The sequence below is a fragment of the Coloeus monedula genome (assembly GCF_965178545.1).
Source record: "Coloeus monedula genome assembly, chromosome: Z".
Lineage (NCBI taxonomy): Eukaryota > Metazoa > Chordata > Aves > Passeriformes > Corvidae > Coloeus > Coloeus monedula.
In genome coordinates, this window is record NC_138822.1 from 43,751,368 (window position 1) to 43,777,021 (window position 25,654).

Sequence of the window (25,654 nt, forward strand, 5' to 3'; positions counted from 1 at the left end):
GAGTTAATGGGGGCACTTATCTTTTAGTTAAAGGTTTCTCCTTCGTTCATTATTTATCTAGCAAAATTGCTACTTCATTCCACTCTAATATAATAAATATTAAATGGTGCTATTTTTAAAAAAATTGAAGAGAGATTGTTTAGCCACACTTCTACCCCACAGCTGAAAGTTAAAGCCTTCAAGAACATGTAGGGTAAGTGTAAGGCCAGAAGTATGACTATTAATAACCAAACATCATCCAGGGTTTTTTCCTGAAGTAAGAATTTTTAATCAACACAGGGGATTAGCACTGCTTACAAGCTCACTGAGGCCAACTATATTACTTTTTTTTTTTTAAAAAGTGTCAATTTATTCATTCTGTTTTGTATGTGCTATACACCTATTCCAAAGCCTGGCTTTTGATTTTGTAGGCAAATTCTCTGAAAAATCACTGTCCTTTGAGACTGTAAGTCTCTATCCTCATAGTCCGTTCTCTAATAGGCTTCCCTCTTTTCAACTGGAAATAAAAAGTATAAAATAGATATAGTTGAAAATCATTTTGTATTTCAAAACATTATTCCCAGTAATTAAAAAAGTCTTTGTACCCTTCCAGAATTCACACATCGTGCAGGAGTAACAGGAATTGCTCTAGCTGAAGGAAGCCAATTGGGAAACTCTTAAATCATCTGGTGCCAGGAAACAATGACCCTTAAGGACAGAAAGGAAGGGGAGGAAAAAAGGCAAATCCTGGCAAAAATGCAGAATGTTATGCAGTCAAGAGAAACCAGGCAAGTTAATACCAGCTAGGAAAATGAAATTTCCCTCCTATTCTCAAGATTTATACATGTATTTTAGGTAGTGTGACACCAGAAGCCACTCGATTGCATCTTCTACTGTTACAGACTGGTCCAGCCGATTTGCACTCTGAAAAGAAGTTTGATGATCTTTCATGCTCATAATAGGTGTCTAAACCGTTAAATTACTATATCTTTTCTTATCTTGAAAGACACTGCACTTTAGCAGCATGGCCCTTCCATTGTTCTTTACACTAAGTCGGGTCCCTGAACAATACTGACAGCTGCTATCAAACTGTGCCGTGCTCACCCTCAGTGCAGCTGCCGCTTGTAGGAACAGACAGGCTTCTGATGTGTCCTCCCCTCTGGGGAAAGGGCTTGACACCCTGAGTGCTCAGTGAGGGGGAGCAAAGGTCCACTGAATTGTCAGCCTGATTTTATGCTATTCAGATTTTCCAGGACGTACACCGTCCCTTTCAAACAAAACCAAGCATATGTCAGAGCATGAAACTCATTGTGTGGCACAAGGTAACTATTGATTAATAAGACTGTAAAAGATCACTGGGACATACATCTAATTTTGGCATTATGTAAGTGCATGCATCTACATGATCAAATAAATTTTGTGCCCAGCATGTTAATTTCCTCACTCAGAGCTTTGGATTTGTATGGCATCATTCAGAAGTCTTTCATAAGACACAGGAAAGTATTTCTTCAGGTGACTTTAGGATAATTAGAAAGCAAAAATGGTAGAGGCTGCTATTCCTGCTTCCAAAGAGCTTCCCTTCCCCACCCCCCCACCAAAAAAAAATCCAAAAGTTCTTAATGGCATGTGGTACTTCTAGATCCTATGGCTTTTAAAAGACTGTATTGTGCAGACTTTAAAAAGAATTAGATTACATGCTTGAGATAGCAAAATTTGGTTTGTCTAAGTAGCACTATTTTAAAGGTGAGAAAGAATCTTTAAAAATATTTTTTAATATGTTTCCTTTTACTACTTAAACTCTTCTTTAAAATTAGTTCATAATGAAGGGTTTTCCATTCCATTTTCATCCTTAAGAAGCAATTTGTTTTAAAAAATGCAAGAAAGTACAGTTCTCTAATCTTTGCTAATCGAATACCACAAATGTACATGTTGTGTATTTCAAAGATCAAGTCAGGTATTCATAAACTAACTCATTACACAAGCAAAGCATAGAGAGATTCTGACAAATACAGATGTAATTGTGTGGGTTTCTAAGATGTGATTAGCAAATCAACTAAGTAACAGTCAAAATTTGATACGAAGGAAAAACAGCACAGATTTGAAGGGGGGGTATGTTTATGCAAAGCTAATCTGTCAAGTGTAATAAAGCAGCTTGAATAAAATTTAAGCTGAAAATCCACTGAAGCTCCCCATTTCAGGGAGGAAAAGCTATTAAAAGGAAATGAAGGTCACCCTCCCAGTTTATTTCACCTAATTGACTGCCAATAGCTTACCACAGGCAAACCGACTGCAGATCTGCAATTGAGAAACTGATGAAAGGAGCATTTTCAAGCTGAGGCTCATTCTTTTAATCCTCCCTCACTCCTATTTTTTTTTTTTTTTCCATCTCCAGTTGGGATGTAATTTTAAGCACAGATGGATTAACTGGTTCCATTGTCTGTAGACGTCATTGGACTATGGCACTGTTAATCCGTACAGCAGCATGTCTAATTATCATTACAAAGTGTCTGAGGGAACTATAAAGACCAGCAGGGCATCTTCTCACAAGCAATTAACATAAATTGATAAATGAGTAATTTGAATCCGCTCAAGGCGCTCACATATGAATAAAATCAGAAAGGACAGGTTCTTGTTTCGGCTACTTCTTTCACTTAGTCGGAAGGGCAGAAAACATGAGAAATATTCCAGACTTAGTGGCGGGGGAAATGAACTCATACAGTGGAAGGAATGTATGGTTCAAAAAGTTCATTAATACAAAGCAAATGACTTGTGATTGACAACCAGTCACAAGCAAGTAGTATTAACTTTTTTAGCATATTTAAAAGCACATTCTTGGTGAAAGGCTATTAGAACACTGTGTCAGACAATTAATACTACTTCAAAAGCAAGTGAAGTTTCTATTCAGTAGCTTGCTAATTTAAAATTCATGAAAGATTCACAAGAAAGGGAAAGAAAGAAGAATGAATAGTTGTATAAGCTCCAAGAACTCAAGTGTCACAAAAAGCATGAGGAAAAAGTATCTAGCTCAACTGACATACAATCCCCATAAATAAACAAGCAGCTCTCCTAAAATTATAAAATTATATTTCTTGCAGAAAACATTTTGTTACATGCAGCACTGCTGGACAAAATTATGTTCTGACAAAGTAAACTATTACCTTTAGCTCTGCTAAAATCTGTATTAAGCAAAAACACTTCAGCAACACTGGGCATCAAAACAGTGTTAGCTATCAAAACATTAAGTTTATTTTAAAAACAGCAAAGCAGTAAGATATGAAAGCAAGTTATACACACTGTAGGAGGTAGACCTGGAAGGCCACGTACCCCGATGATGGCATTCAATTCAGCCATGGTCACTTGTTTGGCACGTTCTACAGCTTGGGCCACTTGTTGCTGATGCTGTTGAAAGAAGAAAGGGTATAGGGAGGAATTTGGGTTAAAGTATTGACCACACCATATCAAACCAGGATCACAAATACTTGAATAACCAGTTTGTCTGCAGAAGCCCACACTACCCATTGCAAGACATCGCATGCAGGTAAAAGGTAACAATGCCCTATTTTTCAGCTGTTCAGAAGGAAAGAAGAAACCTCAAGGCAGCCAGTTTCTCTCTCACCCCACACCACTTCATTATTAGTTTTCTGGCAGATGAATAATAATTTTTAATTGAGTTGACAGGACAATAATGTCAACTTTACATTAGTGTCAATTTTAATGTTTATAGACTCTGTGCCCACATAGCAAAACCGACTGAAATTTCAAATAGGGAAAACTGACTCACTGAAATCAAGAATTACAAATACTCTTGGTAAAAAATAGTTTGAAAATAACAAGCTTCAAAATGTAACAGCAGCTGCCTACAACATGTTAAAATCACAGTCATTCAGACCAAATGTAGGTTTACAACCTTAAACAGTGTTTTCCATATGAGCTAAATACTCACCTTTGATACAAATTATGTAGAGAACATAAGCATGCTTATTTCACTAGATCTACGTTTGACAACTGAATATCTAATAAGCAATCACCATGATTAGGAATGAAAGCACTTTCGTGTATTGCTACTATTTTACAGACTCCCACTCTCCTCAGGCAATGACTGAGGCTGAGCCATTGTCACTAGTTTGAACTCAGATTTGTTAGATCAAATTAGCAGGGGGTCTGCACACTTCAGCTATAACAGATGTTCCTTACACTTGTGTATTGTGATAAAATTAACATCTTAAAACTAGCTAATTTGCAAACAGAAAAACAACATAATTGCACTTTAACAGCTGAACAGTTTTACTTACTTCCTGAGACAAAAATGGGATGACTTGTGCACAAATTGTATTCAATCTCTTGGCAATTTCTGTCTACAGAGGAAAAGTATTTTGATTAAAAACTACATTTTAGGAGGTTTGACATATTAACTATATACAATTTTTATATTAAGTTCAGACAATGAAGAAAGTAGCAAAAAAATTACCCGTTTTTCATACTACTGCAAACATAAATACTAAATATGTAAGCCCAGACAAGGAAAGAGATTTCGTTAGCTACTCTAGGACATCTGCCATGTCTAAAGCACCTAATCTGTATACACATTTAGGCATAAATCTGGTCCTTGTATATAGTTCATTAACAAGCAGAGCATTTTTGAAATCCATTAACTCCATGATAAAGCCTTTTAAAAGGTAGATTTATTATTACTGAAATTATCAAGCAGCATAACATGAAGGCAACAGGCGTAGAAGAAAAATGCTTTTTTCATGATCAATTTTATCTGCCTATTAGCAGGTAAAACTAGTTTTACTGTCAGGAATATATCATCAGGAATACAAAAGAAATTCTAAAACAGAAGTGAGGAAGAATGGATACAAAAAGCACAGACTTTTAAAATCTATAATGAAAGAGAATTAAAATAATGCACACAAGGAAAAGAAAGATCAGAAAATGTAACGGTCTATAACAGCAAATTTGTGAAACCATGACCAGCAAGAGAACAAAGTTAGGAACCAGTAAAGAACAGAACAATCCTTCAGTGAAATCAACAGATTACAGCAGGACAGAGAGCTTGAGTCCCACTTTTCAGCAGCTTTATGTATCTTGTACATCGTATCTCCCATTTTGGCATGTCAGCTTAAACACTGGATTCCTGGTGGGGTAAAGGGATCTTTTTCTCTCATAATTCAGTGTTACCTGTGTTCACAGATTTTCAGACCTATACATCTGCCCATAATTCAGAACCACTATTATAAGTAATGCTCAGGGTACCTATACAGCTTCCTCAGTTTTCCTTAAAAACAGCTATTTCAGTCACTGTAGCACAGTTGCACAAAACCAAAATCAGCATCCAGTCAAGAACACAGCCTATGACAGCTCCTGTCAATCTCTGTCATACAATTAACCCATAAAGATTTTTTCTTGGTTAGTTGGGGGACTTTTTTATATTTTAAGACAGAAGAAACAAGAGGTCACTACTGTGAATCATTAGGCCTTCTATGCAACGTATTAAAACTGAGCAAAGATAAACTCACTTAAATCAGACTAAAACTGTTAACTGTTAAACCAAGTCTTTTCCTCTACCTTCCCATAATTCTGAGTTTTTTTAAGTAGACACTGTGATATGTTCATCCTTATACATCACTCACACAATAATTAGGATACAAAATCCACCCTGTAGTTTTATCTTAGCAGACAGGTGATTTGGAATCTAAATATAATTAGCAAGCTTTAACACCTCTTTCCCAATCTCTGACAGACACAGACAAAATACATGATAGCATCTTGGCTTGTAAAATACCTCATCTCTCTGACATGATGCACTCCACCTGACCAAATCTTGATATTTGATACATCCACTCTATAAAGTTTTGCAGAAGCTTCCAAAGAATTCTGGGATGGTTTCTTCCTAAGGATAAGAAGGTTTCCCTTAACTAAGGACAATGAAGTCACAGTTGCTTTACAGGAAATTTGTACCCCCTGTAACAAGGTGAACATATATCTATTCTCAACTGAAACATTTATAATTTCACAGAGTACCACAGTGGTCTTTTCAATTCTGTTTGGGCCACAACCATAAAATATCCATAATTCCATGTACTATACGTACTATATACGTAATAGCAAAGTTAATACTTGGAAGTTACCAGCTTAACTATTACTGGTTATCAGACTTAACTATTACCAAATCTGTTTGTATTTCTCTGTTAAAAGAAAAAAAAAACCAAACATGTGTACTAAAGGGCACTTTTCCATATACCTAGTACATCTCTCCAGAAAGCAGGGTACATCAGCTGTGGAAAGGTAGTCTGTTACACAGCAATCCGTTTGGCTGATGTTTAGCTAAGATGTTTAGAATTCAAGGAGTTAATTGCTCTAGACCAATGAGATTAACTTTGTTTTTCAGGACAGAAACCAGTATGAATCATAGCAGGTGACAAGAGGGGATAGAGAAGGAGTAAAGTAAGAAACTCACTTGGTGTCTACTGAAAAGTTCTTTGGCCTGTACGGCCTATACAAAAGTCTCCCTATTCTGAGGTAAGTGTCCTTATTGTTGCTATAAGAAAACAAAACACACACCTATTTTCAGTAAGGTCTGTAAAACACGGAAATTGTCCATATTATTGGATTTTTCTACCCCAAGTCCCAAATATCTGAGCTACGCTGTAATAACATAGCATACACGACATCATATGGTAAGATAAAAGAATGCAACATCATGAGCATCACATTATAATTACCTTCCAGTGAAGGTCAGTTAGATGTTTTCTTTAATTTATTTTCTAAAAAAGAGGGCATAACCAACTTTCTTGCTTTCCACAGTAATCTTCCATTAAAATTATTGTCTCAGTACTATAACACCTGACTTAATATCGGAACAGAAAAAAAAAAGTGTATTCCTCTTAGTTTGTCTTTACCAAAGCTGGCACCACTGATGACCATATATGAACAGCAACCTTAATTCAGCAACAGTGCTAGGTAAACTTAAATGTACATGCTATGAAATAAGTTTTTTTTGAGATTTCTTGCTATTGTTACAAGGGCCAGATAAGAGATATCTACACGGAAAACTAAAATGCCTATTCTATTAATCATAAAAAGTCTGCTTGCATTTAAAAGGCAGTTTGTCTAATAGAGTTATTTCAAACCATTTAAAGTACTTAAAATTATGTATCTACTATGCTATTTCACACACCTCCTGTTCACTGCCCTCAAATATTAAGTAAAAAATATTTTTATTCACAAACACATTAAAAAATATTTTTGTTGTCTAGCAAGTAGTGAAAGTTAGGTTTTAATGCACAATTCATGCAATTTTGCTGATCAAGAGTTGCAAGGGGTTGTTTTCAGAGTTGAGAAAAAGGGACATTTGTTACTTTAAATATAAATGCAACTGCTCAATAGACAGTGTATGTGAAACACCCTTGAGTACATACCCGAGTGCCCGTGAGTGTATACACATTCACTCTGGAAAGCAAAACCCCTTTCTGAAGGAGTCAAGGACAGTTCTGTTAACCAAGACTAGGTATCAGTAACTGGTGTCATTAGAGTACGCCCCCAGACCTGGGGCTCATGAATTTGAAAGTCTTAAAATAAAGGTACTTATCTCCTCTTTATAGAGGCCTTCGAATATAACATAACTATTACCTAACTGCTGATCTTGAGATATATAGAGAGGTCCTAAGGATGAATAAACAATGGAAACTTTGCAGAAAGCTGCTCAAACATAGACAAACACGACTAATTGCCCATGTTCTGTGGCTCCTTGGTAAAGCAGACTACAGAAGCCTGCATCTCTCATGAAAGTCCTCTGAGCTCTATGACAGCTCTTAGCAAAGCATCTGAAGTGCCCTTAACTGTTTGTGTTCTTAATGCAGAGCCTCTTGAATACATTCATTTTTAATAGAGAACTTGAGTGTGAGGCCCATCAAAGAATAACAAAACTACATCATTCACTGGTTCTTGCTGCTGTAATGATTGTCTTTTGATTTATTTGCAAATGACTAGCTTGTCAGACCCCTGACTGAAGTGCTACCCTCCTTTCTGAAGTATCATTAAAAATTAACATGAAGGAATTCAGCTGCATTTTGTAAAATTAAGTTGAGCTGATGGATTTTTTTTTCCTTTCACTTGTGTAATTTTTTTGCCTCTGTTCCATTTAGGTAAGGACTTAAATGTTTTGACCTAACCATTGCCAAACTCAAGTGTTTGTACTTAAGTTTGTCTTGCTCACTTGTTAAAAGTGAATTCTTAACATAATGACAAAGAACAAAGCAGCCAGACTAGTTACTAAATATAATACTCATTTAAACAATGCATTTTACTAAGGACTTAAGCTTGTTTGTATAATTGAACTTTTTTTCCCTTCTGCATTGTTAAAAAAAGTATTGACCTGTTTCCTTTACAATAGTCTAGTCCACGTAATTTTGCATTTTGATAGACTGTACTTTCCAAAGCTCCATGTAAGGTATCATACTTAAATCACCATGATTTCTTGAAAACAACGGATTTTTGCAATGAAATGGAAAGGAATTATAATACAAGTATCCAAATTCTATTTCACAGCATAACAAACACCCATGTGTATTTTAGTTCTAATGTAAGAAGCCCTAGCTTATGGGAACCAGCAGTTTAAATTCTGAATGAAGAACACAGACTTCCTCTGAGGAGAATTAGTTAATCTCCTTTCAGCTTCAGAGGTTTCAACAGGAATAATTTTGGGTTTGCTCCAACCAGTGTCTACCAATACCCCAGCAGTAATTTTAGCTATAGCATCCATGGTGATTTAAGGCAAAATTAAATCTTAAACCACATTAGTTTTAACAACCACTTGTGCTGCAACAGCTGTTCTATTATTATTGCTGAGACTCCACAAAGCTGTCCAGACTTTTACAAAGGCGTGCTTAGCTAAAAATGTCCATTTTTTGTCAGAAGCTTGTTATTCTTTCTTGCACCGAACTTCCAGTATCACAAAGTTAGAGTGCTTTCAGATCTGATCTATCACCAGTTCTGAAGGATGGGCTTATGTATTCTTATTTATTACATTTATGCCATTATTTTGATCCAATTTTGAAAATCAAATTGGTAATTAAATTCAGAAAAATACATCTTAGGAACAACATGATTAAAAGTAAAGCAAAAAACCCAAAAGTTCTGATAATACCAAAGAAGCATGTCCTAATTCATTCCCTCAAGCAAAAGAATCAGAGAATCAGCCTTTAATGCACAGAAAGGAATATGCTGTTAAAACACATTCATAAAAGCTTTACCAGGTGAGCACTCTTAAGCACTCTGCCTCCACTTACACTTTGAAGACTTAGAAAGCCAAGTACAACACTGAACTCCTCCTGGAAGGACAAAATGGACTTCCTACCGTTTACAGCATGCGTTTACAGCATGTAACACAGTAATCCATTGGGAAGTAAAGGTCAATGTTGCACTTTTGGTCATTACTGAATCATTTGAGATTATCTGGGGTGGGGATGAGAAGAAAATCGAAGCCTATGAGAATGCTGCAAATGGCTTGACCTCAGCCCAATTTTCATCTCCATCTGTCTATAAGGCATGTGAATAAAAGCCCTCTTTATGGGACATGCTTTACCATTTTTTTTAATCCCTGCTGCAAGCCAGACCTCATTCAAATACCCAAAGACTTGTGAAATGCAGTAAGAAACTATCTTTTAGTCTTGTGCTGAAGTTTAGTATCCATTTAATATTTTAATTTCTCCAACAGAATCATTCAAACAAGCAGTGCACTAAAATGACAAAGCTTTTATTCTTTTTGTGATCAAGATCTTCAAAAACAACAGAAAGCACACACATTCACAGAGCAATTGCAGAAAAAGAAGTATTTCACTGTGCTTAGCTTTCTGCATGCTTTGTTAGTACTTGCTAGCAAGACTCTAGCACCTCCAAAAATTTGTTGCTAAGAATTCAGGGGATCAGGGGATGTTGGAGATATAATTAAATCTCAAAACTTAAACACTCAAAAGCTTCAAATGATTAAGGCTAGCATTCTGTGAACTTTGCTGTTCATGAGTTATTGAATCCAGGTTGAGCACAGAGATATGCATATATTATGAATGCCCTTTTATTTAAAATTAATACACTACATTCCATTTTGGCAATGGCTGCAAAATAAAAATAAAAAAAATTAAAATAAAGGCAACATGCCATTTAAAAGTTTAGACCCCCATAGTATATCAATGTCAAACAACAGCGTGTCAAGCAAAGATTCAATTCAGGTAAGTGCCACTGCCAAATTTTCTTGTTCCCAGACGTGCTTTAAGATTATTTTATTGCTTAAAATTTAATTTGTTCCGACTTGCGTTTCCATGACAACGTTGGCTAACCCTGCAAATCATTTGGGTAATTGGATATCTTATCTTTCTATTGCTCTCAAATCCAATGATTCTGGAAGAACTGCAGCAGCCAATCAAATTTACAGGCCTCCTGAGTAATAGACTTGCACAAGTAGCCACATCCATCTCCCCTTTACTGCTATATTAACCAACCTGTGACAAACTGCGGAAGTCGGCCTTCCAACTGTATTTTAAATTATAAACACTGTCATCACTAATACTCTCACCAATAGGAAGGAATGGGAAGGTTTATTCTCAACAGATACTTGATATTCAAACTGACAAGCAGCAATGGGTAGCATTCATTTCAACAACAGGAATAAACTGTATTTTGGGCATAAACTTCAGTTTAATATGACACATCACTAATAAATACAGTTTTACCTCTGCCCCACATATGTACTACTCATTTTAATTGTGAGATCAGTCACCCACAAGATGATGATATTAAAATCCCAGAAGACTGGGATGCAAAATCTTTAGCAATGAAAAAAAACAAAACACTACCATATCGTAAGTGGGAGTAGGGAAAGGAAGTAGCAGAAATGTTAACAGAATAAAAACTTAAAATTATAAAGCCACAGAATGGTAAATAGTTTCCAAAGTGAAATTAGAGGGCTTTAATTCAGTACCTAAATTACTTTTACCTGATTCCTCTTAGATGTTCATTAAAATTACAGAAAGGTCACATTAATTTAAACATAAACTACATATGATACACAAGACAACAGCTACACTTGCCAAATATCTACTACAGATTTGGATCCCATTCAAGTATAAAGTGACTGGATATATTTCAGATGTCTAATTTCAATGTTTTATAATAGAGAGAGGCTGTGTGCAACTCTCAGTGAGCCACTGTACACAACTGCCCACCCCATTTACAGCTGTAAATCCTGTTGAAACAAAGCCAACTGGCAACAAAGAATCTTTTCTCAGGATGTCGAAGTGCTCCTTTCACATATCTTCACTATGTCAAGACTCTTCTTAAACTTGGCTAGAGGGCAGTTACCACATTTCTCCTTTAATCTAACTTCAGCCCATCTTGCTTAAGCACTTACAACTACAAAAGGTGTGTTTATCTAAATTTTAGTTCCATTGTTTAGTTTCCAAGCCTAAGCTAACCTTAAATACACACAGAAGTATTTAAATCTCTGAAGTGAGCACACAGCTTTGTTTTACTTTCAAGCTGTTTTCCAGGACACAGAGTTCCCACTTTAATTTAGATTCCAAGAGATGCTGAGCAAATCAAAGGCTGACTCCAGTCCAGAAGAGGTCTTTGTCACCTTTTCCTCCAGGGACACAATTTCTTTGAACCATACTGGAGACATCTAGCGACCTGCCAAACACCTCAACAACTAGTCAGGCAGAAAATATTACTATAATACAAAATGGGAAAGGGCCAGCTTGGTGGACCACTATGTCAGGGAGCTAAATAAACTTACAGGAGGCATCCATCCGGTTGGAGAACAGCCCAAAGTATCAGGAGAACCAAGATGGGAGCAGAGATTTTTGTGAGAAACGTAAGCTATCAACGAATTCCCCTCTTCTCATCTGACTACACTCTAATGAGCTGTTATGGTGCTCTAGAAGCAGCATGGACTCCAAAATTATCCAGCATGCTTTGCAGTATTACCTTTAAGGTCATTAAGAACTTGATTTACTCTGGACAACTGAGCAACACTGCATTACACAGTAACAAGAAGGAGACAAAGAGAACAGAAAAATTTTTTATGGTTTTTATGCACTTTTATCTTTCTGTAACTGCTACACTCCTACCAAGAAAGAGCCCCAGTGACTCATTTAGTTTAGGATGTTATTTCAAAACTACTTCCTATTTTGCTCTCACTGCCATAAACCACATTGGAATTTCTGCAAATATCTTTTTAGTACTTGTCACATTGAGCCACTTGATTGGGATGGCAGTAGAAAGTCAGAATTCTTAGGCAGCTGGAGAAGTACCTGGAATAACAGAGTTTCTAAAAATTAGAGCATAAAGTTCCTCAAACCAAGCACATATGTTTACAGTATTCAAGTCAATAACAAAACTCCCAGTCAGGATTCTGTCCTTATCAGCATTCAAGTAAGACTGTAACAGCAGTAGAACCTAGACCTTACTAGAATGATAAGCATGCCATCCAACAAAAGAGACACTTTAAGACAAGGGTCTGAATTATGGGGGGGAGGGGAAAATAATCACTATGCTACAACCAGACTTTAGAAAGAACTACCAAATTAAGCTTACCAAATAAGTCACATGTACTATTCTACCTTAAATATAGTTTCATCATTTTAAAATACTTAGTATATTCACAGCTCAGTTTCAAAAATCTATCAAGTCAGAAAAACAATTTAAACACGTATTCATATCAATGCTTCAGGTGCCATCAGGTGACTCACTAATGAATAACAAGTTAAGAGGATTGACAACTCCTTTGATATTAACGAGCAGAACTACCCACCACATAGGATTTGCAAGGAAGGAACTACCCACCACATAGAATTTGCAAGGAAGGTGAAAATAATGGATATTTTCACTGCGTGGGGGAAAAGGTTCGCAAATCTTTCAGCAAAACTTTGGGAACATGACACTAAATTCCTCACCCATTTTATTATTTTTTATATATATTCTGTTGCTTACAGAATAGAAACAATAGTAAAGAGACCATCTAGATTGCATTCTAATAGACAAGAGCTGACTGAAACTGCCCAAACAGAAACAAATTCTATTAAGCCTGCAATCACTGCAGGATTTATAATGATTGGGAAAGGAAGGAAATGAAAACCAAGTAAAAGTTCAGAAAAGCATATGCCAACTGGTAAGGTCAGCTTTATAGGACCTGCTACTGATGAGGGAGATCAAACAGCATTAAGGAGAGAGGACATTTTCTTTTTGAAACAACATTAGGACCTAGGGTAGCACACATGGAGGCAGAAGGGAGAGAAGAAAAACAGAAAGGATGGAATCGTGCCAAGAGACTAAATCCCAGATTCTTCACTGACTTCACACAAACAGGAAAGCATACATGAAGTGGAAACTAAATCCAGCAAGGCAGTGTAAACATATACAGCACAAAAGCATATATGCCAGTAGTAAGAAACAGCTAAAGTAAAGCTTCTGCTTTCAGATTGGAATAGTAAGGTTTGATCCCTTCATTTAGAAAAAGAAAGATATGGCCAAGGACAGCAAGAAGGCCAGAAAGTCCATACTTTTTGCATGTATCTTAACTATATCAGAATCATTACAAATCATTTATCATAAATTACTAGTTATGTAAGGTCAACACTGCAGCTTAAACAGCAAAGAAACATGAGAGGACTCCAAGTAAAATATCTTCATATTGACTAGGTCTGATGAAATACCAAAAGCATATTAGTGAATACTGAGCAGCTAGTGGACACCTTGCAGAGCCTCAAAAGTCAAATGGATAGGAAACTATGAAAGGACAGTGCCTAACAAAACACAGTAAATGAAAGAGCAAAGACACTCTAGCTCATTACTCAAATTTAGGCATTAAAAAGCCTCTTATGCATAAAAATTTAAGTGAAACAGATTTAAACCACAGTTCAGGAATATTTTTCAGCAGAAAACATAAGAATTACGCAAAGTCCAAAAAGGAAGAATAATTACAGATAAGAGAGGCAGATGATGTTAACATTTTTGCTAAGAATCTGACAGTCATAACGTTATTAGGAACAACACTAGCAGCACAGCGAAAACTTCATGGGAACAAGGACAAAACTGCTTGATTATTAAACCATGTATGGATAATTTTTTTTTTTTTTTGAAACTAAGGAGTTCTGCATTCATGATCAGCCCAGTATTTTTTAGTATTTCCTACTAACAAGCATAAAGATCTCTTCATTTACCCTAATCCTCAATTTGCAGTGAGTTTCAAGCTGAGAAAGACAGAATATGCTGGAGAATAGCTTCAGAACTCACTTTACAGTGAATGGAAAAATGGACTGAAAAGTAAAAAGAAGGACATGGGATAAAGGCCCATAGCATGCCTCGACAGGAACATAAAGGAAAGGAAATAATGGGCCTTAGGAATGAATCTCCCGGTCACAGAGGATCAGAAGTTGAACATAAGTCAATGGCATGCTGTTGCAAAAAAGGCCGCCACCCCAGTAAGCTGTATACTAAGTAAACCTTCTGTGCTACTCAGCACGGCATTTCCTCCCCTGCAGTACGGCACTGTACTTCAACTGGGCAACACCATTCAGAGAATGAACACTCGACTTTAGAGCTATGCAGCATGGTTCTGGATGGCAGGGGAATGATTTGCTCTCCTTCTTCAGGGTGAAGAAAATGCACAGTAAAGAGCTGAAGCTGCAACAGAGAAGACTGAAACTGTAACTGAAGAAGCACTTCAACAGCAAGGACATAAAAGCTATCTGTTACCTGAAGAGCGTGAGCATTGCCACTACTGTTGATGTCTTTGCTAACAGATAGAACAAGCACCCTATCAGCAATGACACTGGTATAGCTGATCCTGCTAGGAGGACACAGGGAGGCATTAGGTCCCTGCTAGTGATCTGATTCAACAGTTCATATATCAGTTTGAAGAAACAACCTAAAAGCTTTCCATAGGTTTTGTTGAAAATTTTGCTTTTGTTTAACTGACAATTTATAGTCAGCATTTGAGGCCACAGACAGCTAGTCTAGTTTACTGTCTGAAAAGTAATGGCTGGAAATCTTATAACCAGCCACAACAATTGAAACTCAGAATTACCTTATGCCCTGGCATCTTAAAGATAAATGTTTTACTTTTTCTTAACAAAACAAAAAACTTTGTTGTAAATATAAACTGTTGGGGCAAAAGTACAAAAGAAAGATCTTTCTGTAAGTCATTTTTCCCAAGAAAGTTTAGGGTTTTCATTCCTTCTTCCCAGCTTAATTCAAACCTCTGTACTTAAAGCTGAGATCATCATGTCTTGAAGCAGAAGGCATGGCATTTCAAGGGTTTTAGAACACTTAAACAAATTCATAAATAGGCAGATTTTCACATATCATAAAACCCACCCCGTTTCAGATGTCCTTTCTTTTTCTTGAGCTAACAAAAGCAGGTTCTCATAGACTTAATACCTAATCAAAATGCAGCTGAACAAGCACACCCATTCTTGCTCCCCTTCTCCAAAATGAAAGCTATCCTTTGTTTTTCCTTGCTAATCCATAGAAGCCTTTAAAATGGCACAAATAGAGATGGCAGCATTTTGTTCTCTAAATCAATTTTATCCTCAGCCATCAACTAGATGTTCCAGCACACAGAAAGATCAGTCCTTCCCTTCTAATTCAAAAATCCATACTACCATTGCCCTTGCAAACTGCTAAACAAGCAGTATCGGCAATGCACTTGTGTTCTGTAATATATTTACTGCAAATCCCACCGGCTTGCCTCCTAATGCAGTTTTCTATTGTGTCTGTTCTTGTCAATACACTGACTGGTCACCTTACAAGTAAGTTGCTTTGACCAGCTATTTACACAAACATCAAAAAGCTTCAAGAGGAAGAAAAAAAGACCAAACAAAAAAAAAAAGAACATGCATGCTGCTGAGGGAGAGGGACAAAAAAAAAAAAAATCCAAAAACCCAAACCAACTAAGAAGTCTTAAACCAAAACACAAATTAACCTTAGTTTTCTGTTTTGTTATCACATAGCCAAAAAGGCTAGTTAGCTCTTCAGATCATGTAAGAAGTACATACAAAATACTTTCAAATAGGCAGCCCTGACACAAAGCTTACCTACCCCTCAAACAACTTTAATCTGTAATTTAATCATCAGGGCTAATTTGTTCACAAAGAACAAATGTTCTGAAGAACATAAAGAAAAGGTGGGAGCAACTTAGCCAATCACCAATTAGTGACTAGAGTCTTCTTAAACACTCTGCAATTTCTCATTAGACACAGAATATTAACATCATAAAAATGTTCAGGGACACTCACCAAACACATTAATTTCCTGAACTGATTTCCCCGTACTAGGAAGTGTATTTTATAACTAGGCTTGCTAACAACTGAAATAATACTCAACACTCAAAACCAAAAAAACCCAAACAGCCCACCCTGACGCTTTCAAGATTCATGTAAAGCTATGGAAACAATACTGAAATCTCTAACTTGGAAATATAAACACAATACTTTCAGGTGAAATTAGAATGGAAAAAAGCTTATAGCATTATCTCATGGGGTTGTAGTATTTTAAGGTTTTGTTTTGTTGCAGTTTTTTGTTTGTTTGTGCAGCACTAGGGCTTCTTTTTTTAAAAGAGACAACCTCAGGAAATAACTGATTTTTAAGTCTAACCTGATTTAACTAGAGTTCGGTTAAGATTAAACTCAATTTCAGCAAGCTCTAATCTACTTTTCAATCACCTCCAGCACAATGCCAGAAACAGTTCACTGGTAGAGTTTCACAGGGGCTTTTCCTGCAATCTGTTTTACTAATATGATCAGCAGCAGAGCCTGGAAAAGACAGAAAGCGGTGGGGAAGAAAACCTGCTCCATAAAAGAATTAGAAAGAAAGTAAATACAAAGGCTTCAAGGAAGTAGAAATACATTATTTTATTCCATGGGAAAGTAAAAGCAATGGCTAAAGAATTGCAGAGACCTTACTAGAGTAAATGGGCAATGGAAACAATTGTACATAAACAAAATTTACACACACTACGAGTAGACATCCCCAGCCATGTAAAATGATGGTTCCTGAGATTACAATTAGCATTCATGAGCAAGAATTCAAATGTGAAAGGAATCTCCAGCAGTTCAGCACTTCACGGCAGTCAGAAGCAAAAACTTGGAAACTTAACCAAAGAAGAAATAAAAATTTAGAAAACAAACAAAAAACATCCAGGAAACAGAAGAAGGTGGTAATACAAATCTCTGGTTCACCAGCATCCTGAGAACTGCATAGAGTTCTAGTTTTCTTATTTCAAAAGCCTAAGTTAAAAATTAAAAAGGTTGAGTGAAAAGCAAGGAAAGTGATCAAAGAAAGCTACACAACTGTTTAAGCTGGGACTTCCCAGCCTGAAAAGGAGTCAACACAGATGGGTTGCAAGAGGTGTTAACATATCGACTCCATTTCAACTGCAGCTAGGCATCAACAGCTTCTGTCCTGAAAAGCAGCAGCCATCAAATAAAGACAGTGGAAATCAGGTTCAAAGCAAACAAAGGTTGGGAGCTGTCCTAAAGCAGGAACAACCTTCTCCACAACACAGCACAGCAATGGTGGAAACACACTAGAAAGCAGTTTTGCAGAGGAGGGCTCTGGAGAACAAGTTGAATATGCTCATGTGCTGATGAAGGCCACACCTCATATGAGGACACAGTATAATGACTGTAATCAACTGGCTGGTTGAAACAATTCCCCTTTCTGTTCCCCCCATCTGGCAAGAAGGAAGATGTTGCTAAACTGGAGTAAGTCTCTAAGTGTCACCAATAAGGTGATCAGGCAATCAGAGCATACATCATACCAAGGAGAAAATAGATTTGATCAGCTTCAAGATGAAGCAGAGTAACAAGACCTCATTACTGACAAAGAAGTGATTATGGAGAGGACTATGTCAGCTCCTTCTTAGACGTGCACAATAGAAGAACAAAAGGCACACAGTGATTACCAGTGCGGAAAGGCAAACTCCCAGTTGGCAAGGATAAAATTCTTCAGCATAAGGGCAGGTCAAACACTGGTAAGCGTTGTCCTGACATGTCACACAATATTACCTCCAGAAAGCTATTTCAAGTAGAAATCTGATACTTAGAAGAACACGGGTTGCAAATTCAGCTTGACTATGGGACCAACTTGCAAGAACTTTAAAAGCCATAGCCTAGATGTAATCACAAGGACTAATCTGCTAAACTAGATGGTTTGACAATTAAATGCTGACAAAATTATGAATTCTCCCCGCCTTTGTTTTTCCCCTGAGAGGAACTCTGTGAGCAACTATTGTTCAAATACCTACACGCAAGAGTCCAATTAAGAAGTGTGATGCAGAAGGTGACAATAGTAGTGTTTGACATAATTGCCATTAGATATCCCTAAATCTTACCCCAAGTGGAAAAGTAATTTCATTTGTTCCAATCAAAGCTGTTATCATTTTGAAAGTAGGTGCAGTTTTCTGATAAGTACCAGTAGACCCAAAATTTGCTCTAAAGGCTTTTACTGTATGCCAGTGGTGATCTATCAAGCCTAAAGGATCCTAATTTTCCATTCTGCACAGGAGACACTGCAATTTTAGCACTTTGCTACAAACATTTAAGTAGAGAGAGAAGAAAGGCAATTCAAATGCTCAGCTTTATTTGGTATAACAACCAGCAGACAGAGAAAAACCATTAAGCTTTCCCCACGGAATCTCTTGTGACAAAAGGATATTGCACATTGACAAAGCATCTCCCTCTTACTCTTCCCCTTACCCTGAAAGTTACCAGGACTTTTTTTCCCTTTCCTCCAACTGAGCAGATACACAAAGTACATCAACAGACATGTGGCAATGCAAGCTCCAGCAACGCAAGGGAAGTCTAACAATGTAGCTGGTAGAAATAGTGTTCCTCTCTCCAGCTCTGTGAGGAACCTGAAATCTGGTAGACTAAGTCTAAAACGAGAGACGATCAGGCACTATGTAACATATGTACAGTGTTTACACTGTGACACACTTTTGAATTAAGTTCTATATGGAGCTGACATAATAGATGGTATCTGACAACATGGTTATGTGAAAGCCACATGGAGATGTACTTCACAGTGCCCTGAATCTGTCAGATAATTCCTTCACAATAATGCTGGCCTCGAGCTTGAAACATGGTTCAAAAGTCATGTAAGTTGAAGTAATTATTCCAGTTTCTTCTTTCAAACTAGCAACTCTATTTGTGGTTGAAATGGCTAGGCTGCTGACACAACTGTACTCATTTAGAAACCAAATATTTGTAGAATAAGTACAATTTTTAGAGAGAAAAATACTGTCACAATCCTACCATTTTCTCTTTTAAATAAAAACAATTTTTGCATGTCGTTTTTGGCTGTGCCAACTGTAAAATGCTCTTGAAACATTCACTGCACACCACCAAAACCTTAAGGAGTTTTTCAATCCAGTAATTAAAATGTAGGAAAAAAGAAAAAAATTAATTTATCTTTAAATCCCTTTCAACAGCAAAGCCATCCTTCTCAGGAGCTGTAGAGAGCTAACTAAGCTCCTTAATTCCCTTCTGTTTAACCCACTCCTGAAGACTGATGCTCTAATGAGATATCATTAGACGACTTTGTCCTTTGCTGTAAAGCATCAGAAATGATTCCATGGAACAGTCCAGGATAAAACGGATGTGTAACTCTTGTACAACTGGTTAATGCAATGCAGGTTTGGAGTTTGTGTACTTTTCTACAACAGGCAATCTACTGAATGACAGGTCTGCCTCCAGGCAGGTCACAGAGATCAAAAAGACCCCCCCAAAGAGAAGGAAACCTTGCCATAACTGTTGGGATAGCAGAAACCCAGACACTGTAGTAGTTTATAAGTCTAGCACCTGGTTCAGCACTGATGAATTTTTTTCCTTTGGCTGCCTGCCAATGAACAAAAGATAATCTTGCACCTAACCAATCTAGACATTAAATGCACAGGAAACCTTATCTTCTGACTTATGACAGAAGATGACAAGCAGAGCTGGGGAAAATAAAGACACACTGCCCTAGGAGCCCAGGGCAGCAACTCTAAGTACAGCAGGATTTTTAACACCCAACCGGCTCTTCATCTGGGCACTAGCAGTTGGTTCATCTGCTTTGCCAGCCACAGATGTCACACTGGGGAAAATCTCACTTGGACAATATAATACAGAAAAGAAACTTAAGACCACACAATGTTCTTATTCATTCTGTTTTGACACATATAAAAACAACATCTAAATCAACCTACATCTACCTAAACAAATCCTCAGGTGGTTGTTTCTGTTTCAGGAATGCCAAACTTGGTCAGTAACTATTCACCTTAAAATAATTTCTAAGAACACCGCATAAGTGTCTACATAAAACATGCTCTTAAGAAAAATCTTTAAAATTCTTTAACTAAAGAAGTTTAAAAACCTACACAGAAAAAGAAGGAAACAAAACAAACCCAAATCTAAACCAGACACAAATGTGTCAAAGAGATTATTTCCTGACCACTGTTCAGCCAGCAGACTGAAATGCAGCAGCCCCTTGATTTAAGCACACTTCATGCAGTTAAACACTGCAAAGTGCCAAAGGTAGATTTGTGAGGGAAGCCTTACCATGGCCATTTCTGGATTTAAATGCAACATATTCAACTGGAAGGCTCTGCCAGTAGAGCTGTTTGTGCATGCAAAGTTCACCTCAGTTAAGTCCGTTTATAACAACATTCAAGTCTTGACTAACTTTATTTTAGTTAAATTGTAATAGATTACTGAATTAAATGAAGACAGAACTGCTGACACAAATCCATCAGTACAAGAACTCAAATTCATTTACATGCAGGCTAACTGCAAGTACTTCATTTTATCTAAGTGACTGTACCTTAACGGTGATGTACACACCAGACTCCATAAATAAGCTCTGCTGCAGCGTAATTTTATTTTTCAAACAGCAGCCCAAGCAGTCTGAAGAGTTTCACACAGAGCAAGTACAGCATCCAAACAGGAGGAAGACCTTAAAAATGTTAACGTTTGTTCACTGGAAAGTTTCCCCATCACTGCATTTTCCAGTAACAAAGATGTTGTCAGAAATGACAATTTTTTGTGTCCCCTGATGATGCCTTGCTAGCATTTGGTTATAAGCCATAAAGCAGGAATAATTTCAGCCTGTCAGGAGTCTAGCTAATGCCCAGTTTCCCCCTAGAGAGAATTCCTGTCAAACGTAATGAGAGCTCCAAAGGCCCTTTCTACAACATAATGAGCACTTAGGCCATGCTGGTGATCAGCCAGCAAAAAGCATCAATTTGAGCCTGGCTACACCCATGGGGGTAGACGTCACCAGTTAATAAGAATTATGATTACTATCTGTCAAAAGCCTCCTCAGAACTTATCGTTAGCAGTGGAAATTCAGAAGAATGTCATTGTTAGGCTTTTTTTTTTTTTCTTCCTGTAATCTAAGGCCACCTACATACTGTACTGCAACACCATTTGGCATCCTCACTGCAGGCATCTAAATCAATAGCCTTTAACATGAAGGTGCTACTTTTACTAGAAATTAGAATTACTTAACATGTAAAAGCATAGTATCTGAGACTCACATCCAGAGAAATGTGTTTATGCCTTCAAAAACCTATTCTTAACAGCACACACAGAGCAAGTGTGCACTATTCTCCCCAGCTACAACTAACACAGATATATAATGCTCGGTCATAAATCTTAAACACTTGCGAAGTATCACTGCCTACAGGGTACATAATTCTAATTGCCATACATACAGAACATTAAACCTTTACACATATGTTAAGGTCAAAGTGGAAACCTTAGCTCTCACACAATTTAATTCTGTGGGTTTGAATGATTTTATCTGAAGTTAATTCCTAGTACACAAACTGAAATCACATATTCTCTTCAAAGATCTCCTGAAAATAACATCCATTTTGCAGCAAATGAGCTTCCTATACAGATACTGGCTTCCTCACAGGTTACAGTATGCCAAGAAGTTGTTGAAGAGAAAAAAATGTAAGAAAAAGAAATCTCAGAAACACAAAGCTATGAAAAGTCACCTCAAAGGAAAACTGACATTATTCTAAAACACAAGCCACAAGAAAATTAGTTAAGCTACAGTACATAACCAAGTCAAACACTAAGCTTACTGTTCCATCTGGTTATGTGGTACATTATTAAAAAAAAAAAAAAAAAAAAAAAAAAAAAGAGGTTGTCATGATACTACTTCTTTTAATGACATTTTGAATTGAAACAAGCATATCGCCAAAACCCAAAAGAACACCTACCCAGATTTGCAGATAGAAAGCTATCATGGAATTACAATGCCACCTTACCAAATATAATATTCTTAGGCAAAAACAAAGCAAACAACAAAAAAAAAAATCAAAGAGTTCAGAGTTATAAAAGCAAAATTCAACTCCGTAATTCACTTGCTTAATGAATGTCTTTGAATATACTGAAGATCTGAAGCCTGAACTAATCAATTTCTTCGCTGTGCCCTAGCCGGTCAGCCATGCTCTTTAATTTAATGAAACAAGAGTTTTAGATGAAATAGCACATACACATCAAGAAAGAATTGTATTGTTGCACTTTGAAATGTGTCCAACTGTGCAACTTCATCTAATGATAATTTTTTTAAGAGGCCATCGATTTCTGAAAGACTTATTGTACTAGCATCTTGATGAAAAAGTGAATGTCAGCATATCTACAGAATACTTACACCCTGCCATTAATGCTTTATTTGGCAGACAATGACTACTCAATTGAGGGTCCTCTGAGCTGTGCAATCATTTAGCTTTTCTTCTCTTATGAGGTCCTTAGTGTCTTGTTCCAGTTCAATACTCTTTTTATTCGCCATTATAGTTGCCATAAGTGTGAATTTTATGGGAACTTGCAAACTCATAGTCATAACTAGAGCTTTCCAAGTCACTAATCTCTTCATACCTTTATAAGGCAAGGATTTGCGTAACTATGACTACATATGCTACACAGACATAAGATCAGTTCTACACATCACAGCCTCTACCACTAACAAAACAAACAAAAAAACCCAACCCGAAAAAACCCAAACTTGTAAAGTACCGAACTGCATTTTTAAAACCACAGACCTTCCCTATTTATGCCAAAGTTTCTCAGGACCAATACCAAAAAGGCATTTAACCTAATCTACACCTCATCTGACAGGAGGTAGGCAAAGGTCTACTAATCAGGCTACAAATCAGGCTATTGATTCAGACACGATACAGTCATCTGAGCATAAACAGCAGACCTACATTTAAATACACCAGACTGCAGATTTTGTGGCTTAAAAAAACAAAATGTCTTACCTGTTTGTGCATTTCAATGTTTAATCCATACGACATTTCATAGTACTGCAAATAAATGAGCATACATTATTTTCTTATGCTGATGAACATTGCATTAGGAGATATTTACTGAAATAAAGATAGAACCAAATATACTTACCATCACATAATGCCTCTGCATTTCCGTCTTTTCACTAGCCAGCTTCTCACATTCCAATTTAAGGCTACAAAATAGATCATGCTTTAATGTAACGTCATTTTTTTGACATCTACCCACTCTATTTGTATTTTGACAGAAGCTGCTAATTAAAAAAACCTCAAACTAACTTACAATGTAGAAAGACTTAATTCATACTTCAAATAAAAAGTCTGAAGAGGAAACGTAAAGAACTTTTCATGGGTGCTCTATGAGGCCTGAACTATCTCCAGAATCTAAACATATCCACCTTCATAATTTGACAAAGAGCTGCTATTAAGTGCTACAACTTACAAGTTAGAATAGGATATTAATTTCTCTGAAGTACTTCTCAGGAGTAAAATAGATAAAATAGAGGCATTTCTTTCTACACAGTATTTAGTAAATTACTGCGAAGAAACATCACTCCCATTTACAGTTACAGCTTGAGTATAATTCTTAACTTAAATACACTCTAGCAAATGCTACCTTGCCCTGTGCTTGAAAACTGGTAACTGACTATCATTTACTGGCAAGTTTCTTTTCCATTTTTGTTTTCATAAACAAAAGTAAGTTGCATTTGGCACTTGCACATCTCATCACAAACAGTGGTATAATTCTGACTACTTTCACTGAGAGCCTCAACATTCCCTTTGTTTTCTACCAAACTGATTTTTTTTTTTAAATGATACTTGTGAGCATCCTATGGAACAGTTAGTGTGCAAGCAGTATTTTTCACTTTAAATTACAATACTGAGTTAACACTGTATTTCTTAAGCAATAAATAGCTTAAACAAGTTAATGATTTTTGATAAGACCACACTATCATAGGTAAAGGAAGAGGAATCGTAACTAAAAGCAAGCAATTCTCAAGTGGGAAATCCATAAAGCTTTTACTTCTCTCCAATTATTCCAGGTGCACGTAAGTATAAAATTAAGGAAGATTAATGCTCCTTAACACCAGTTGCCCAGGGTCAAAAGAACCTGTACACTAAATCTCTGAAAGGACGTCAGCAGCAAGCACACACACACCACAAAGGTGAAGAGCAGCGCAGCAACGACGAGCGCATCCCACGGCTTCCGTGGATTCTGGCAAACTTTTTGTTACTACTCCAAGTACTTGTGTGCTTTAACCGTCCTCCCTGGCTCTTAACCACAGGACGCTGGCGTTTTACTAATTTTTGCATTAACACCACACACAAATAAGCAAACAAGAGAAGTATCCTCTTTAACGCGCTGTGCCACAGAATTTGAGGAGGTCTTCCCTTGATATACTGAAATGACCCCTCCACATACAGGTTCCCAAGACATACTATATATTTTTCGAATGCACAGAGGTGCCGAACTGTCCAGCTTCGACGCCACCACCCTTTCGCAGCTGCCCGAGGAGCACGGGCCCGCGCAGGGCAGGGCTGTGTCCCCGTTCGTGCCCCGTCCACCCGGCAGCCCCCGCCCCCACCGCGGACCGGGGCTGTCCACGCTCCCCTCATCGGCCCGTCGGGGTCTCTCGGCGGGGCTCTGCCGCGCCGCCGCACGCCACCGCCTGGACGCGGCCGTTCGCTGCAGCCCCCCGCGTCCGGCCGAGGACCGGGCGGTACTCTGTTCCGGGGCGGCCCGCCGGCGCTCACCTGTGGTACTGCGCCTGAAGGAACTGGAACTCTTCTTTGATGCGGTCCAGCGACTCCGGGATGGTGAATTTGAAAGGCTGACCCGCAGCCTGGTGCGGGGTCTGGCGCGGTGGCGGCACGGGAGAGAGATGCACGTTCAGACATAGCGCGGCCGCCCAGCGGGGAAGAGGAGGCGGCGCTGCCCATCGCGGCCGGGCCGGAGGGATGGAGAGAGCGTCCGGCGCGGTCCGCCCCCGCCCCGGGGCGCTGCGCACTTGTTACCCACCTTCCCGTCCCTCATCTGCGGTGGGGCCGAGGTTACCCGCACTCCGGCTCCGACCCACCCGCTCCTGCCGCCGCCGTCTACACGAAAGCGGGGCGTGCCGGCTCCTCCCCGCCGACCCCCGCCGCGGAGGCACAGCCAGCCCCATTCCGAGCGCTCCGTTCGCCGGATGTTGCCCGGCCCGGCGGCGACCCCCCGCCGTCATTCCCAAGGCAAATAAGTTGCCCAAGCAATAAAAAGTAGAAAGGGCCGCTCCGGCAGGCAGGATGGAGCCGCTACACTGCGGAGGGAACGAACTTGTGAGGGCGCCTTCCTCTCACTCCCCC

At 38.0% G+C, this 25,654-nt stretch overlaps 1 protein-coding gene across 3 annotated transcripts in view; it reads right to left on the reverse strand.

The window, feature by feature from the left end:
* Nucleotides 1-25,654, reverse strand: part of LOC309584668 (transducin-like enhancer protein 1) — a 71,864-nt gene that overhangs the window by 46,035 nt on the left and 175 nt on the right. For 2 of the 3 annotated variants that reach the window (XM_082300830.1, XM_082300829.1), the window contains exons 2-6: nt 25,067-25,167; nt 23,424-23,487; nt 23,285-23,329; nt 4,272-4,334; nt 3,304-3,378 (exon numbers count right to left, since the gene is read on the reverse strand). In XM_082300830.1, the coding sequence (XP_082156956.1) occupies nt 3,304-3,378; nt 4,272-4,334; nt 23,285-23,329; nt 23,424-23,487; nt 25,067-25,167 (348 nt within the window). Of the gene's footprint in view, nt 1-3,273; nt 3,379-4,271; nt 4,335-23,284; nt 23,330-23,423; nt 23,488-25,066; nt 25,168-25,654 lie in introns of all 3 variants that reach the window. The other variant, XM_082300828.1, reaches the window with a different exon arrangement.